This window comes from Asterias amurensis, chromosome 2, assembly GCF_032118995.1.
Source record: "Asterias amurensis chromosome 2, ASM3211899v1".
Lineage (NCBI taxonomy): Eukaryota > Metazoa > Echinodermata > Asteroidea > Forcipulatida > Asteriidae > Asterias > Asterias amurensis.
Window position 1 is genome coordinate 23,134,311 of NC_092649.1, and position 18,496 is coordinate 23,152,806.

The 18,496-nt window shown below is 40.2% G+C and overlaps 2 protein-coding genes across 2 annotated transcripts in view; both read left to right on the forward strand.

Moving 5' to 3' along the window:
• The window catches only part of LOC139954240 (methylglutaconyl-CoA hydratase, mitochondrial-like), a 70,234-nt gene extending 57,500 nt beyond the window's left edge, over window positions 1-12,734 (forward strand). The window contains exon 8 of the mRNA XM_071953960.1: window positions 12,197-12,734. Within this exon, the coding sequence (XP_071810061.1) occupies window positions 12,197-12,274 (78 nt within the window). The 3' untranslated portion in view covers window positions 12,275-12,734. The remainder of the gene's footprint in view (window positions 1-12,196) is intronic.
• LOC139954245 (U6 snRNA-associated Sm-like protein LSm3) overlaps window positions 1-18,496 on the forward strand; it is a 514,674-nt gene that overhangs the window by 102,505 nt on the left and 393,673 nt on the right. The gene's annotated exons all lie outside the window — the stretch shown is intronic.

Consider the following 18,496-nt stretch of genomic DNA (forward strand, 5'->3'; position numbering starts at 1 on the left):
TTAGTGCTTTGTGAATTCGTACACTTGTCACTTTTTTCTGTTTTCAGCAGGTCCCGATAGTGGTTCTTTCCCAGTCCCGTTAATATCCCGCTTCGTTTATTTTGTTCCCGTTCAGTTTATTATTTTCCTGTCCTGTATTGTTTTCCAAGTCCCTTTTGTTTTCCCCCCTCACCAGCCCCGTTCTTTTTTTTCCCCCTCAACTCCCTGTCCCGCCATGTGCCCCTTCCCTATCCATTCCCATATCTACCCCAGGCCTCTGTGGCATTTGGCATTGTTCTTGTCTTGCCACTGTTTGCCCATAACTCATATTTTCCAGTTTCGAGCGGGTCCTGTTTGTGGTTCTTTCCCGTTTCATGGGCTTGATCCCCCCCATTCAGTTTAATATTTTCCTGTCCCGTGTCCCATATCATGATAGTCCCTTTTAATTTTGTTCAATCTCTACCCTAGCCCTGTTCATTTTCCCTGTCATTTCTTTATTTGTCGTACCTCTGTTCCCCGTCCCACAGACGTAACACTTTGTGCCCCTACCTCCTACCCCCCGTCCCTAATCTAACCCGTGCCTCCTTCCCCACATCTCGCACATGAATTGTTCTTTGCACTTTGACTGCCGTCCCATAACTTTCCTCGTTCCCCGCAGGTCCTGCCAGTCAGGTGGTTCTCCGTTCGTGTATTTTTCTCTGTCCAGTTTAATTTTTCCCTGTCCAATGTCATCCTTAATCTCTTTTTCTTTCTCCCCTTTCGGCATTATTTTTCCTGCCCTTTAACTACATGTATGTTCCCTTCATTCTTTGCCATTCCCCCGCCCCCTTCCAACAGAAGTACCATACTGCGTGCCCATTCCTTCTCCCTGTCCCACAACATGCTCTAATAACCCCAACAAGCCTGTCGTCGTGCCTCGATAGTTCATATTCAGAGCATTGCTCTTTACTGTATGTACATACACTGGATGCTCGCGCTGTGACTGAGACATAACAAAGGACGCCTGCCCTTGATCCCAAAGTTAATACACGCTCGGCTTTGACTGTGACGTCTCAAACACCACATGCCCCCAACCCACGGGTACCCCGAAATTTACCCCAGGACGCATCATTTTAGCAGGGTGCGGGCACCACTTGACGTGAAAACAACATGGCAGTGCCCATACAACAATGGCGGGGCCCATGCAATTTAAGCGCTATTATAGTATAGATTATAGCTGACTACAGAAAACAGAATATAATTGATTGTTCGTCTGACTATGCAGGAAGAAAAAGAATTGTTGTATCTTCGTTATGTGACCCCTCTGACTGTATTCAAGATTGACGTGATACGGTTGTTCAGTTGTTAGCTTTCCAGTATTTTATTTACACTCATGAATCTGTTGACGAAGATAAATACGATGTGATGAGATCTTTGTCTAAGGATCTCAGGATCTTATGACTTTTTACAATAATAATTATGAATATTAAATAAACACTAATAAATTAACAAACAGTTCTCCCTGCGGTTCCTGCCATAATTCTAGGCGTCGTCTGCCATCTTGGAAATCAAAGAAAAATATAAACTAATCGTAAGCTGGATCCAAAACAGAGCTTACTCAGTAAATGCACTATAGATATATATACACTTTTTAATGCCTTGTTTCTTCAAAAATGCAATATGTTTGTGTGAGATTGGCATCAGTTTTTTTATTTGCAACTTATGAAAGCCCTTTAAAAATCTAGCTCACCCCTGTACTGTATGCTATACACAGATTTGATAATCAACAGCGCCCTCTTTGGTGGGCAAAAAGAGAACGCTGTTGAGAATTCATAGTAATGTACATAGTAAGTTTTAAGTTTATACAAGCTTTACTTTTGTTTTAAAGCTGAAAAGTTGTTTTTTGATGAAAAAATGAAGTTAAGGTCATACGATTTTTGCGTTAACTTTTCAAATGTTGTCCAAGTCTTTATCTATCTGATGCCTAAGTATGAACATCATAGCATTCATATTCGTTGAGATACAGCGAAAAGCAAATGTTGTTTTTCAACTTTAAAAACCTTGCCATGATGTCATCAATGACGTCATCATTCCCAAAAAGTGGCGGTTTCATCTACTCTCTATTGCCTATGTACATTGTACATAGTTAGTTTTAAGTTTGTACAAGCTTTACTTTTGTTTAAAATTGCTGGAGAAGGTTCGTAGGGAAAGAAGAACACGAGGAAAAAAAAAACCCAAAAAACCAAACAGAACAATAACAATAGTTGTTCGGCTGTTGGCCGAACACCTAAAAATATTACGCTACTGTTACTAATCTACTTCCTCATGACTCAACTGTAACTTAGAAACTAATTAACCGTTAATTAATAAACTAAACTACTACCAAGCTATATCCAAAACTAAACTGCGCCAATAAAGTATCTAAACACTTACAAATGGTCAGATTTATCGGAACCTGAAATAGTATACAAAAAAATAATTATTCATTTCTATTCACCGTTAACTTCTGCACATTTTGACACATCTTGTGTTGCGCTACGATGTTGTTGGGTGGATTTATGGACACTTGAGTGGCTTAAGGTCGAATTTCAAAAGTTGCAAAAGCCCCTATTCACCCCAATTCCAGAAGGGAACTCGCACAAGCACCACACACAGACAAAATCAAAAGACACAAACTCGTTTCGTTTACTTGACCATGAAATTTATTGCCGTATCTTTAACTTTAAAACTGCTGATATCCTGTTTTCAGTTCTTAGTGTGTCCTCCATTACTGTCCTGAACGCCAAGGAGTCGTCTTCTCATACTCCCAATGAGACCTCTGATCTGTACCTGGTCAATCCCCTGCCACTTCCTGATCAGGATGCGTCGCAATCCCTCAAGAGTGGTGTCAGGCTTTATGGACTTGTTCACTTTCTTCTGCTGCAGAAGTCACCCTCGGACGGCCACTCCTTGACAGGTCGTCCCCATTTCCCTGAGCTTGGTACACTGTAGCCATTTCATCATTTACTGACCGTCGCTGGTGACGTTGTAACCATGAGCTGCAGCTCGCATTGACGTACCGGCTTCTATCAAACCAACGATCCGTCCTCTTTCCTGTTTGGTCATTTTGAACCATCTTTCCTGTTATCTTGAACCACCTTTCCCTATCTCATCATAATCAGGAATTCTGGCTCTTAACCCATATTGTTGTATGCCTCCCATCTTTGACCCCTTTGCTTGGTTACTGACAATTATTGCTGATGTTCATCACAACCGATTTATCAAACAAGCGACCAAAAAAATCGTTTATCAAAGGTGGGCAAAAGAAACGCTGATCTTACTCGTCACAATACAACGATTTAGCTTGAATAGGGGCTTTTACAACTTTTGAAATTCGACCTTACATGTAAGCCACTCAAGTGTCCATAAATCCACCTAACAACATCGTAGCGCAACACAAGATGTGTCAAAATGTGCAGAAATTAACGGTGACTCGAAATGAATAACTATTTTTTGGCATACTATTTCAGGTTCCGATATATCTGACAATTTGCAAGTGTTTAGATACTTTATTGGCGCAGTTTAGTTTCGTCATGGGATATACATGTACTTGTAGAAATAAAAAAAAACATGGGGGGGGGGGTAATAAAAATAGCAAAATACTTCAGCTATGTTCCTGTAGGAAAAATCTCACGCTGGCCATTTTTCTTCTTGCAGTCATTTGAGGACTCTTCCATTTTGCCAACAATTTCTTTCCAGCTAGTAGCTTTGACTGGAGCTGTTCTACTTCGTACTTGTCTCTTATTCTATGTGACTTTGCCTGCTCAAGGTAATCATACATCAGCCTTTCGACTGGTTTGCAGATTCTTCTGTTGGTCGGGTATTTGTGGGTATCGTAGCACCACTCTACATATTAACATTTGGTGAACAGAGACGTAAGAAAAGAGGTAGAAAACCAAGAAGCATGATCCTCCACCTCCATTCATATGGGAAACAGAACACCAACAAGCCATGGATACACTCAAAGATCACCTGACATCGGCACCTATCCTGGCGTATGCCGATTTTACTGCACCATTCATCCTACAGACCGACACGCCCGGTGTTGGACTTGGGGCAGTTCTGAGTCAAATCCAGAATGGGACGGAACGTGTCATTCATGTCATTGCTAAACTCCGCAGAGTCTTGCTACCCAGCTCATAAGCTAGAGTTTTTAGCATTGAAATGGGCCGTGACAGACAAGCTCCGCGATTATCTACTTGGCACCGGCAACAGCTTCACTGTCCTTACGGATAATAACCCCCTACTGTACGTGACTTCATCAGCAAAACTTGATGCTGCTGGGCAGAGATGGGTGGCTGCATTGTCCCAGTTCAACTTCACAATTAAGTACAGACCGGGAAAGAACAACTCTGCTGCAGACGCCTTTTCGAGGAAGCCTGAGATTGAGATGACTAGAAACTCCAGAGAATTTCAGGGAGAGGTGGTGACCATCCCTTCTGATAGCGTACAAGCCATCTGTGATGGATATACTTCTCCATCTCAACCATTTCTAGAAGCTTCTAATACTGTACACTGTGAGATCATAAATTGACAAGCAGCTAAGACCAACACCAAACAGCAGAACACTATCGAAGAAGGATTACTACGTGTGTCTAAACGAGAACTTGCCATCGCACAAAAAGAGGATCCAGTCATATCTCATGTTTTATACTTCGTCGACCGAAACCAGAGACCGACAAAGTCTGAACGGGTTCGAGAATCACCAGAGTGTTCAATCTACTTCAGAACATGGGAGAGACTCATCATCAAAGATAACATCCTGTATAGACAAAGAAAGGCACAAGATGACAAGATATCACTACAACTGGTTCTACCTCAACAATTCAAAGCTTTGGCAATGACATTACTTCATGATGACCTAGGTCACTTGGGCTTTGAAAGAACAATAGACATGATCAGAAGCAGATTCTTTTGGCCCAAGATGGCAGGCGTAGTAAAGAAATGGTGGGACCAGTGCAAAAGATGTTGCCTACGTAAAACCAGACCCAGGTGTGAAGGAGACCATTAGTTGGATGGAGATTTGTTGGATGGAGACTAGCTGCAATTTCTGCCATGCCTCGTCTCTCCTGTTAATGCTCCAGTGGTTGCATGGGAAGAGATTCGTTGTCCACATGGATGATGGTGAAAACTTGTGCATGCTTACAATTACGTCTAATTGTGATGGGCTTAGCGTAATATTGCAAAGACGTACAGGAACCTCCGATTTCGATCAACATGTGCAACTATGTTACCAACTCGGAGATCTGACATATTCTGTGGAAATCCTTCGACTATTGCGGTGTAGGTGTGACCATTCGGTTTAGGAGGTGCTTCGCAGATTATGTCAACTTCTTTTCCTGGTGCATATAACCAATCTTTTCCTGTGGATCACCCATGTCGAGATCTGTCGTGTTGATATACGCTGTCTGCCAAGCGTTACTTTCAGCTCCAACTTCTTGAAGAAAGTTTTGTCCTCTAGCTCGGCTCTGGTCGTCTCTGGACGCTCGAATGACATTGGTACCAATCAAAACCGGAACATTCTTTTGGTAGCTGTCAGTTGGTACTACGAATGCTGGGACATCTACATATGTAGCGCCCATGATTGAGATAGAAATTGGTACTACACTGGCCACTGGCACCTTCGATGGAGACGTTCACTTCTGTCAGTTCTAGGTTCTGTAAAGATGGATGCGTTTTCCATAGGTCTTTATTGATGGAAGTGATTTGCGAGCCTGAATCAATGAGAGCAGTGCAATCTTTTCCATGTATGTCGACGGGGCTTCATTGTTTGGCCCAATGAGTTGCTGGTAACTTGGTGTGGTATGGCTCTGAAATGACTTTGCAGATTTCTCATCTATAGGGCTTGGTCTTTCTGGGCCCCGTACGGCTTGCCCTGTTGCCCGTGGGCCTTGGAAGTTCAACGGGATGTTGCGACAACCTCTGGCTATGTGTCCCTCTTGTCCACATTTATGGCAAGTTATCTGTCGAGATGTGGCTTGAGGTTCTTGTCTTCGGCACTGGCTTTGCTGGGGCAGTGATGTAGACATCTGGTCAACCTTCAGTGCCAGCTTTTGCACAGTTAAGATTAGATCTCGTAGCACTTGATCGTTAGAAAAGTGTTGTGCTGGTCGTTGAGTGACTTCGGTAGCAGCTGCCTTAGACTGCATGGGTTGAGTACTCTGGTAAGGATGTCTAGCATATTGGGGTTGAGAGAGTGCTTTGGTGTCTGTAGTCATTGTAGAAGTCATCCTGTTCTCTCTTTCTATCTGACGCAGTTCAATTTGTAGTTCTCTGAATAACATCTCACGTGGTTTCATCGGCGCAAGTCTGTTGGCTATTTTCTCATTTTTCACTCCTCTCATAAATTGTTGAGTAAGCATCTTATTTCTGTTTGGCCAAGGTTGGGTTTGGTTCATTCTTTCTTTCACTGTACGGAGCGTGGCTTCCAACTCAACTGCATAGATGCCAGGCGACTCCTTCGGTAGTCGTACACGTTCGTAGAACTCAGCCAGTGGGTCACCTGACATCAGATTGTCGCAGAACTGGGCCTGTAGCTCTGCAAAGGCGAAGCTTGCTGTGTTTTGATCAGGTGGTAGATTCAGGACTAACTTTCTCGCCGCTCCTCCGAGGTATCTGACAATAGTCGAGAACTGCATTTCAGTAGGTATTGCCGTTGTCTCCACCAAGTATCTTGTATCTCTAACCCAATCTTCAATGGCAATCGTAGATCCCTCATGACCAGTGTATATGAACACTTTTGACCTGATGAGAGAGCATGAGATGGACATGATTAGAAGAAGATGGGTAACTCCTTGGGGGAGTTGTTGTAGAACGGTGATTCTTGACATCAAGTGGGATGGAATGATAGGTCTGGCTTGGAATTGGCGTGACTCTTTTGACTTGTGAGTTGTGTTTCGCTTTGAGCGCAGTAATTGCAACACAAAAGAGCTATAACAATGAAACACTTTAATCTGTGGTTTGGCTGGTGTCAGTAATGGTTTTATACAATGCCAAAGTTACAAGTGGTTCAATCAGTACAACAATGCAAGTTAAACTGTTTGATTGTGAATCGGAATTCTTGTGGTTACTACCAGGGATAGGTAGCAACAAGACTCATCAGTTCAGTGTTATTGTTATTGGGCTGCTTTTGCTGCCGGTAGCAAATACTCCGTAGTTTGGAATTCTAGTAAAGTTGTTTGAATCACTCTATGCACAAATTGTCCATGTTGAATAGTAGCTTCGCTGTCAGTTCTGTTGTTCAATCATTTTTGACTCAGAACCTGAAGTACGGGTAGATTCACAATTCACGGGTGCTTGTCCAGTCCTCAATACGGAGGGTTTGGGGGTTCAGTGGGCTGCGAGAAACCAAACGGGCTCTGGTGTCGGGGCAGGCTCTGGTGCCGGGGCGGGCTCTGGGGCTGGCCAAGCTCTGGTGCCGGCCAGGCTCTGGTGCCGGCGGGTTCTGATGCCGACCGGGCTCTGGTGCCGGAGCAGGCTTTGGTGCAGGGCCGGGCGCTGGTGCCGGGATGGGCGCTGGTGCCGGGATGGGCTCTGGTGCCAGGGCGGACTCGGGTGCCACCGAGTGGGTTCTGGTGCCGACCGGGCTCTGGTGCAGGTCCGGGTGCTGGTGCAGGGCCGGGCACTGGTCTCCGATATCGGTCAAGTTTGTTGAAAAGATCAGAGAGGTTGATTTGTTGGTTGAAGACCTTTAAATAGATGGTGCTGTGTTCTTCAAACTGGGATTCTCCACCAGTTGGACCCCTCTGACTGTATTCAAGATTGACGTGACACGGCTGTTCAAATGTTAGCTTTCCAGTATTTTATTTACACTCATGAATCTGTTGACGAAGATAAATACGATGTGGTGAGATCTTCTTCTAAGGATCTTATGAACTTTTACAGTAATAATTATAATATTAAATAAACACTAATAAATAAACAAACAGTTTAAGCGGTTCACGCCATTATTCTAGGCGTTGTCCGCCATCTTGGAAATCAAAGGAAAATATAAATGAACCGTAAGCTGGATCCACAACAGAGCTTACTTAATAAATGCACTATAGATATATTTACTCAAAAGGGACTGACTTGTCCCGATGGAATTTACAAAATGAGTACATAACTTGTCTTAAGGCAAGAGCATGACCTAAGGGTAACTCCTAGTTTGACTCCGTTATCCATGGCAAACGAGTCAATAAATCATAGATTTAAACAGTAAATATATACAACTTAGACTCTGACGGTAAACGGAATATATTTAGTTAAACAATATTAACACAAACAGTAAGCATTGAACAATATAAAAACATAATTACCTGTTGACGAAGATAAATACGATGTGATGAGATCTTCGTCTAAGGATCTTATGAACTGAAAGCCCGCGCAAATGATATCGCTGGAGGGCGCTATTTAGAGGTATTACGTAATAGAGAGTGAAGTTAAATAAAAAATAGACTGTGGGCATATGTAATAGTTCATGACCGTCACAGTTACATCAGTTGTGTTTGTTTCATGGTTTCATACTTCCCCGAATGATTTGTCGTGGGAACAGATGACAGTAACCACAAATGAACTACCTGCAGTACATACTACCATGAAGGTAGTACCCTCTATGATACTATTGTATATAGTAGTTTTACTACAGCAAACACTATTCATTGTACAAGTACAAATTGTCGTTCATGCACCGGCTTTACACATGTATAATTGTAGGGCTACTAATCACAATCACATGAATACATCAGTGTGTTATAATTAACGTTAATGTATTGTGTCTAACAACAATTGATACAGTTTATTAAAATTATTTCTAAATAAAGGCCAACACAAATTACTTGTTCTTATAATTGATTTCTTTATTACCAAACACAAATTTTTCAGAACAATTTCACAGAACAGTGGTTATTAAAATGATCAGGTTTGAGAACAGGCTTTAACAAGAAATACTGTACCCAACAATTAAAGCCTGGGGGACTAGTGAAATTTGCTACTCGACTATTCGTGCCTCAAATAGTTTGCGACTTCAACATAGTCAAAAAAATTTAATGCCCAAAAATGGATTGTTGCGTATTAATTGCTGCAGGTGCAATATAGTAAAATTCACGCTGAAAGGATTTAAGGATTGTGTCACTGTATGTCTAGGCCTGGGCAACTATTAAAACATTTCTCCACTTTCTGTGCTGAGAATGCCGACCACATAGTTCAGGATCTCCTGAAATCTTCTCAACACGCCGCTTCATTATACAGCGACACAATCGGTGAATCCATCTTCAAGAAGTTTACACTGGTCAGAGCACCAAGTCGTCAGTCTCTTGGCCGAATACCCTGCTTCAACATATGCACTTAATCCAGCCCCCTCGCAAGTTGTCAAGAAATGTGCCATTAAACTTGCTCCCATCATTACTCATATCATCAATACCTTATTTACTAATGATTGTTTTCCAGGCTTGCTGAGGCACGCCAACATCACTCCACTTCTGAAAAATTCATAGCTGGACCCTGAAAACCTTAAAAAAGGCAGACCTGTGGCTAATTTAAAGTTCCTTTCCAAAACAACTGAACGTGATGCTGTACTTCAGGTGCAGAGCTACTTATCTATAAATAATCTAAATGCTACCATGCAGTCTGCATATCGACAAAACCATAGTTTTGAGACGGTGCCCTACTTTGTGTGTGTAATGATCTGCTTCTATCACAAGACAAAGGACAAGAAGCTGTTTTACTGTTTCTTGATTACTCTGCTGCTTTTAAAACTCTGCAGCCATGACACTCTTTTCCAGCAGGCTGGAGCACATTGAACTAGCTTCATTCATACTAATAACCAATTGCTCTCAGTCTTGTGTCATAGGAAATGATCCGCCAGTGCTCCATTGAAACAAGGAGTACCTCGGGGATGGTCAAGGGCCCTATTGTCTTCACAATGTACTCCTCATAAAGTCCTATGGTTTGGGTCATGCCATCTATGCAGACGACAGTTACGACACTCAAATCTACACTACTTTGTACAAGAACCATTATTTATTTGTCATTCCTAGAGAAGAATCTTGTTTACATAAAATTCAGTTGTGGTCATCAGTAAATGCTCTCAAGAACAATGAAGGGAAGACAGAGCTACATCAACTGTCATCACGGTTCAGAAATAAAATTGTATTACCTCTGATTATGTTTAATGGTGTTAACCTCAAGCCATCTCAGTGTGCTAGAAATCTTGGTGATGTATTGGATGACCATTTAACAATAACACAACATGTCATTTATATTTGTCAGGCTTCCTCTTATGGCATGTACAAGATAGGAAAGATCAGACCATTCTTGAATCAGAGCACAACAGAAAAATTAATACACCCCTTCATAATGAGTCAGATAGATAACTGCAATGGTCTGTTGTATGGGTTACCCGACTCTCTTCTTGTTACTTGTTACATTGGTTACCAGTTAAACAGATAATCATTTTCAAACTCTTAGTTACGACGTACAAATGCAAACATGGTATGTAGCTCCTCAAAATCTCATAGAATGATTCCACGACTATTGCCCACTAAAAATCCTTGTTCTGGCTCACAAAATCTTCTCACTTGTTTTTCAGCCACCACCAAAGTTTATGCGCAAAGAGCTTTTCAGGTTGCATCTCCTGAATTCTGGAATTCACTCCCTAAAAACATTTTAAAAAACTCCTCTGTAGAACAGTTTAAGTCTAATTTGGAGACTCATCTGTTCGGTTAAGTAATTTTCATTGTATGCATTTTGTAGTTGTTTCTGTATTTTTTTGTAAACTTTGCATTCAATTGTCCTGGTTTCACTCTTTCACTTTTCAAAAGCGCTTTGAGACTTCACTGTAATTTTGCGCTATGTAAAAACTGTTCATTCTAATTATTACTGGTCATTCATGCATTTGTTACTTCTCGTCTTGACAATGGCAATGCTCTTCTCTACAGTCTTCCTAACAACCAGATTTCCCGACTTCAATGGCTCCAAAATACTGCTGCCCGCATTGTGACACTGTCTAGAAAATCCTGTTCTATCACCCCCATTCTGAAACAACTACACTGGCTCCCTATCTCTCAACGAATCATCTTCAAGCTGATGCTCATTGTCCACAAAGCTCTTAATGGCAAGGCTCCCCACTATATTTCTGAAATGCTTCAAGTTTACACTCCATCAAGGAATCTTCGATCAAGTTCCATGCTTCTCCTCATTGAACCCAAGTCTTGACACTCATGGGGTGACAGGTCTTTTTCTTCAGCCGCGCCACGCATCTGGAACTCTCTACCACTTAATCTCCACTCTTGTCTTTGTACCGCAAAATTCAAGTCTCTTCTCAAAACTTATCTTATGTCACAGGTTTTCAATGACTAATTTTGTTGTGTCTGTTTTTCTTTGTGTTGTGTTTTGTTTTTGTTTTTGTTTTTGGTTTTACTGCGCCTTGAACACCCAGCAACGTGGATATGTGCGCATTACAAGTCTTATTATTATTATTATTACTATTATCAAGATGATATTCACATGGTGTTACCACAAACCTCTCTTTGAGTTACATTGTTGTCACAAATCTATACTTTCCAGTCTATTTTCCCAACTGCCAGACGAGCTGAGGGACACACCTGATCTATCAACATTCAAACACAACCTCAATACTCATCTATTCAGTTTGTTAGCTTTCTAGCATCCAGCGCTTTGAATGGTACCAATCCAGATACCGAGCGCCTTATAAATTTTATGTAATTATTATTCTTAGATCAACATCTTGCCATTTTTTTAACATACTTTTTCCAACATTTTTCAATATTCGCTCAGTACTTTGTTTGTTAGGAGATAAAATGTATTGTTAAAGGCAGTGGACACTATTGGTAATTACTCAAAATAATTATTATCATAAAACCTTTCTTGAAGACGAGTAATGGGGAGAGGTTGATAGTATAAAACATTGTGAGAAACAGCTCCCTCTGAAGTGATGTAGTTTTCGAAAAAGAAGTAATTTTTCACGAATTTGATTTTGAGACCTCGGATTTAGAATTTGAGGTCTCAAAATCAAGCATCTGAAAGCATACAACTTTGTGTGACCATGGTTTTTTTTTTCACAGGTGTGTTATTCTATGCATAATGTTGAGATACACCAACTGTGAAGACTAGTCTTTGACAATTACCAATAGTGTCCACTGGCTTTAAGTCTCTTTTTAATTTGGTTTTCAAATTAATTGTGTGTTTTTATCATCTAAAGGTAATCCCTACCAAGGACAGAATTGAAGGGCTGACTGCATTTCGAGAAAAGAGAACGCCGAAGTACACTGGCGAATAAAAAATTTGATTTTATTTATAACCAAATATTTGGTTTCTTTTGGTTTATTTTTCAATGATTGTCCAATGATTCAACTTGCAAGACGCAAGCACTAAATTTCTATGAAGTTGCAACATAATCATTTGTCTCCAGTAATTAAGCACAAGGGAAACTTGACTGGTTAAGTATTTAAATAGTTTGGGTTTAAACTTTTTGTTGTTGTACTGAAATAGGACAAGAACCCCTGTTGGCTCGTTTTTTCTTCTGTTTTTCTCCATAGTGATATTTCTGACAAACGACTCATTTAGCTTGATCCAGATCACAACACATTTTTTTTGCATTTATTTTAAAATGTTGTGTTAATGAGATAACAATAAGTTTTCTCCACTCTGACAAATAATGAAGCATGATCATAAATGAAGAAAATATTACGATAAATAAACCTAAGGAACCGAACTGTTTCAAAACAGTCAGAATTGTATATTGTGAGTCATTGTTTGTTTATTTGTTTCCTTTCAAACCCTTGGAATGACATATTTCTATTATTGCAGTTACAACCATGTGAAAGGTATCTTTTGGTAAATGAGCTGTTTTTTGTCTTTTTAGCTTTCCAACAAGCTTGCTGTAGGCACAAGATAGAATGGAAGTGCTCTCCTTACTCAGTAACGAGCAAATGAGAGCTCTTGATAGCAAAAATTGATTTTTTTTAAAATGTTCTCCCTCAAATATTAAAAGATTTCAGGAAAAACCTGAAACCTTTGTTAGGCATTAATAGCACCGATAGTGCAACAAGGTTTTTGTTTCTTTAAATATTTTCTTGCAACTTCGATGACCAATTGATCCCAAATTTCCCAAATTTGTTATTTTATGCCTTTTATTGCCTTAGGTTTTTGACTCGAAATAACTGTTCAGTTAGCACTTGCTTTGTGTTTAGGAGTCCTTTCTTTAATGTCATCCAAAACATTCCAAGTTACCTGTAATAACATAAACATCATTCTCTTATAATAACTTTAAGTGTTTACTTTAAAAGACGCTAATGAAATTAACTAAACTTATTTATTGTTTTAACTGTAGAGTTATCTAGAGTCAAATGTACGTTCAGTAAATTTGTACATGAAAACCTTTACTATTGTCGATTAATGCTTCTTACTTGTCCATAATCTTTAAAACACAAATTAACTTCTTGAATACTTGCATGTACTGTTTTAGTTTTGTGATTTGATATGTTCGTATGATTTACCCGGTAAATACCACATTTTAATATTTCCCAGACATAAAATACAAGTTACGCAAGGCTTCTACTTTGTGAGCCAGAATAGAGCAATTTTTGTGAGGCAATCCGCCACAAGTCAGCCCACGCTGAGTGGGGCGGCTCCCCCGCAAAAACGCCTCGGTGCCACTCTAAGCCTCATGATTAGCACTAATACTTTTGAAAACTTGATTTCAATCGATATAACTTTTGAATGCGTCAGAACGCCACCTTCCCAGTTCCAAAAATGATTGACCTAGTTCTTGCATATTGTACAACGTATGTACGTAACTAACAGCTGAAATAAACGTTGAAATAGTACTTGATGCATTTTTGGCCTCATACAAAATGTGTTACCAACAGTGCCCTTACGATTGAAAGCAAATGTAATGCTTTGTTAAATCCATTTGCTGTAGAAACTTAATTAGTACCCTATTGCCCTTTGGGTGCCATTGAGTTAGTTAGGAGACTTAGCAGCCCCGGAACCAATTCTCTGGTAGCATTTCGGGAGGAAGCGTTATTGGTTGTTTCTCCGCCCATGGTGCTAACTTTTTGAATGACTCTACCTGCAGTCGGGATAATTTGTCAGCTAAAATGTTTTCTACCCCGGTATGTGGGCTGCTTTATTATGAAAGTTGCCTATCATTGATTTAACGACTAACGTACGAACTAGCACCATTATTTGAATGTCTTTAGACGTTTTGGAATTCAAGGTGCTGACTAGGGCTTTGTTATCTGTGTGTATTGTGATCCTTTTGTTGGCAAAACAACCCCATACATGAAAGGCAGTAACTATTGGAAACAATTCTTCCAAAGTAATAACTACTATAGTCCATTCTTCGGGCAACTTTCCAAAGAACCGATTCTTTTCGCAAGTCGTGCCGTACCCTAGTGAGCCTGAAAGCTTAAAAAATGGCCCAACTTGCACGACACCCCATTGGTAAGGTTATATTGTAAAAAAATGCCCTTCCCATTTGAAACCAAGCAGATTATGATCTTCTATGAGCTTGACCAATTCGAGGAGTGGGCTGAACTGAACCATATGAAATTAAACAATGACAAATGCTCAACAATGAAAGTGTCATTTCTGAGACGACCAATTCTTAGTCCACCTCTCACACTTTGTAATATACCATTAAATGCTGTCAATGTAACCAAAATCTTGGGCTCAATATCAATGCTGACCTTAAGTGGGGAACCCAAGTTGCAGAGATACGGAAGAAGGCTAATGGGAGACTCTTCCTGCTCAAAACACTGAGACGTTTCAACTTACCACGTGCAGACCTAGTAACTATTTTTACTGGCTTTGTGAGACGTCTAGCTGAATATGCTGCACCTGTTTGGCATTCAGGAATAACTGCAGCTCAAAATATAGCTGTAGAAAATATCCAAAAGAGGGCCTGTAAAATTATCATGGGCAAAGATTACTCCATATGAAGAGGTGCTTGCAATTCTCAACCTCGAAACCCTTGAGGACGAAGGAAGCAGCTGTGCCTGAGCTTCTTCAAATCCTTGCTTTCTTCTGAGCAATTCTGCAACTGGGTCCCACCACTTAGGAAAAATATTCACCACAGGAACTTGAGAAACTCAGATGAAATCTCACTACCAGTTTGCAAAACCAAACGGTACCAAAATAGCCCGATTATGTATATGACCAGTTTATGGAATAAAACCCAATTTTAGAGCAATAATAATATTTTTCTATATTTTTACCACATCTAGCCATGTTGATCACTTTTTAATGTTGTAAATACAATTACAATCAATGGCCAGCTTTTATCTAATTGATGTTCAGATTTTAGTTGGTCTTTTGCTTGTTTTTCTTGATTATAACATTTTCAATTCTTGTCTGTTGTTTTGTTTTATTGTCACACCATTTTTGAGTAAAAGTAACCAATTTCAATGTGTAAATCTAGGGGAGTGGCTCAACTATTTCCCTTTTTTTTTTCTTTTTTTTTTTTTTACCACCAATTTGCCTTCTTTTTAATGTAAAATTGTTGTAATTCAGCCTTTGTGCTGCGAGGACAGTTTTTTAATAAACCATTTTATCTATCTATCTATCTACCTATCTATCAATCTATCCATCTCCCGGATGGACTTGTAGTATTTTGAATGCCGACTGAATGTCAACTTTTGCTAGTACGCAACCCGGACCTAGTTTGTTTCAGTTGTAGCGTATTCAATTTACTATTGCATAGTAACCTGGTATCCCATGGTTTACTGACTCATTTGCTGGATGTGATAAATGATGAATGTTTTTTGGGAACCAGACCAATTTGGCTTACGCAAACATTTCAGAGTGGCATTTCCTGAAATGGACCAGCAATTCTGTTATTTTGATTTTCGAGTACGAGTTTTTGAGATACATGTACAAATTGTGGATTTGCAAGAGCTGGTTCCTGGTGTTTGACTGGACTTGAAACGCACAATTGCTCACTGGATGGTTACCCATGCATTTTGTGCATTTGTGTTTGAACCCACAAAAACCTCTGCATGATAAACCACGACAGAAACGGAAACAATACCCCACTGGAAACTGCTCAGACTCGCCAAATGTTTGAGCTGGTGGCTTATTTCTTAGCTTTTAGGAACAATTCGGTATGAAAGTGATCCTAGGGAGTTCTGTCCTTTGCCTGTTTTCTAAAATTCACATCGTACAAGTTAAAGTTTCCGCCTTCAGCGGCAATTTGACGTACTACATCCCCAAATTGCAGTAGTTTATCATTCTCGCCCAGAAACTCCTTTGTGAAAACTGCTGAGAAAATGGAGAATGCCGAAATCCACTCATTGATGTTTTTGGGAAGTTTTTTATTTGTTGGAACAACACACAACGTATTATCCCCAGTTTCAGTCTTCTGTAACATAATTTTGTTCTGACTTGCGTTGGTAGGGTCTAGTAAACTTGCAAATTCAACATACTCATTACCCCAAATCTTATTACGTTATCTTGGTTAACTGCAAAATCAAGTGATAATGGTGCAGAAAAGGGGGTGAGCCGTCCAATACTATCTAACTCACCAGAGCTGTTCGAAAACAGCTCGCCGACGCCAACACCCAGAGAAACGCCAGGAGTCGGCCCATGTCCCACCCCCATCGCTCCCGAGGTGCCGGCGGGTTACTAGGCTGTTCTTGTGTAATGTTTGGTGGTATTGTTGTTTGAGTTCCTCCGCACAGATTCTGTGTTGTTGCTGATGGTTATTGTTGTTTGAGTTCCTCCGCTCAGATTCTGTGTTGTTGCTGATGGTTATTGTTGTTTGAGTGCCTCCGCTCAGATTCTGTGTTGTTGCTGATGGTGAAGCTGATGTAATAGGGAGTGAGCCTACTGCTGTTACCAATTCTCGAATACTTTGCGGCAGCACCCGATCTAGTTCTGTTCTTACAGCCTGATGTGGTCTGTTATTGCAGAGACAACTAACTCTGTTACCGTTTTCTGGAGCTCAGTGGGATCAATGCTTAGCACAGTGTCAGTCTGCTCATTCTGGGGTATCAGCATGGAGGTAGGTATCGGGATCTCTGTATGCCGTGCTTCATCATCATTGGTGTGTACTTCTTGGGAAGGCTCGCTGCTTTTCTCTTGCGTGCGAGCTTTTTTCCTTTTGGATACCCGTCGTGGAGCAGGTGCCTCCCGCTTTGAGGTAGTCTTTCTACGGGGCATTCTGCAATATAAAATACTCTTGACAGCAGTCACTGTATTCTATGAGTTTCATAATTGTTAAAAACAAAGCACCTAGTTGATAGTGTTGAAATGTATACCACTGGGCAGGTCATTATGGCAACCAAAAATATTTTACCTAAACTGCTAATATAATATGACCAACTTTAGGACTCCTTGGCCAGCCTTGTAAACAAGGTCGACGTTTTTTGTGGGGTTTTTTTGACAGTTTTGTGAAACTTTGGCAGGTAGACCAAAATCAAAAACTGTGCGCATTGCAAAAACAAACTTAACAATATAATAAATATCGACACGAACTATGCTGTGCGTTAAGGCCAACTTCCGCACAGTAAGTTAGGCTTTGCCTAACAAAAAAAAATGGCAAAAATTAACAAGCTGGCTTATGAAAAGCAAATACCATTATTGAGTTTTTGGCCAGCAACTTGTTGAAAAATACCATGATTGATGATCAAAACAAAATGCTCCATACGGAGTAAAACAAGTCTGGAAAACAGTTTAGCGCGACAGTGACCTGGAACCGAGTTGGAGGGCTCCCCGCTCTCAGCTTTGGTTCTATATAGTTAGTGTTCCAAAACAACCTTGGCAAAACGAAAACCACAAATTGGGTTTGTTTAAAAATTAGTTTGTACAATTATAAGAACCTTGCTGTTGCAGTAATAGGACGCTGAAGTGCCAACTGTTCCAAAATGCTACCGGCCTGTGACTGAATATGACCTGACTTATACGGGTTAAAGATTGAACCCGACCAAAATTGTACCACGAATTGACTTGTATTATTTAAAAAAAATTCTTAAGCTGACAACAAACCCCAACGTGACTTAACAAATAGAGCCCGACAGTTCCCAGTATTTGGCAGGCTATTACATCAACTGTTACTAGAGCTCAAACCGTTACCACCACATTGCAAGCGTTGATGTGTGGGCCATGTGCCACTTTAGCTAAGGTATATAAATACACCTGAAAACCTTTAATTTGCACCACACCTTTACTTAAGGAGCAAACATTTACTTTATCCAGACCAAAAATTAACCCAAAACTAGACATGATTGCATTTGTGCACAAATGCAGAGCTGTTTCGTTAATAAAATTTTCAAATTTGTCCACTTAATTTGAAATTCTCTTTGCATCATCAAGCCTTTAAAAAAAAGAATTGGATTATACTATGTTCTGATAGCAATTTATGACTTAAAGGTTCAAAAATGAAAAAAATCATAAAAATCATAAAAAAATCATGTGATGATGTCATCATGACGTCATTTCACATCTCACAAGAACTTGTCAATATCCAACAACCTACCAAGTTTCAACATGATCGCATAAT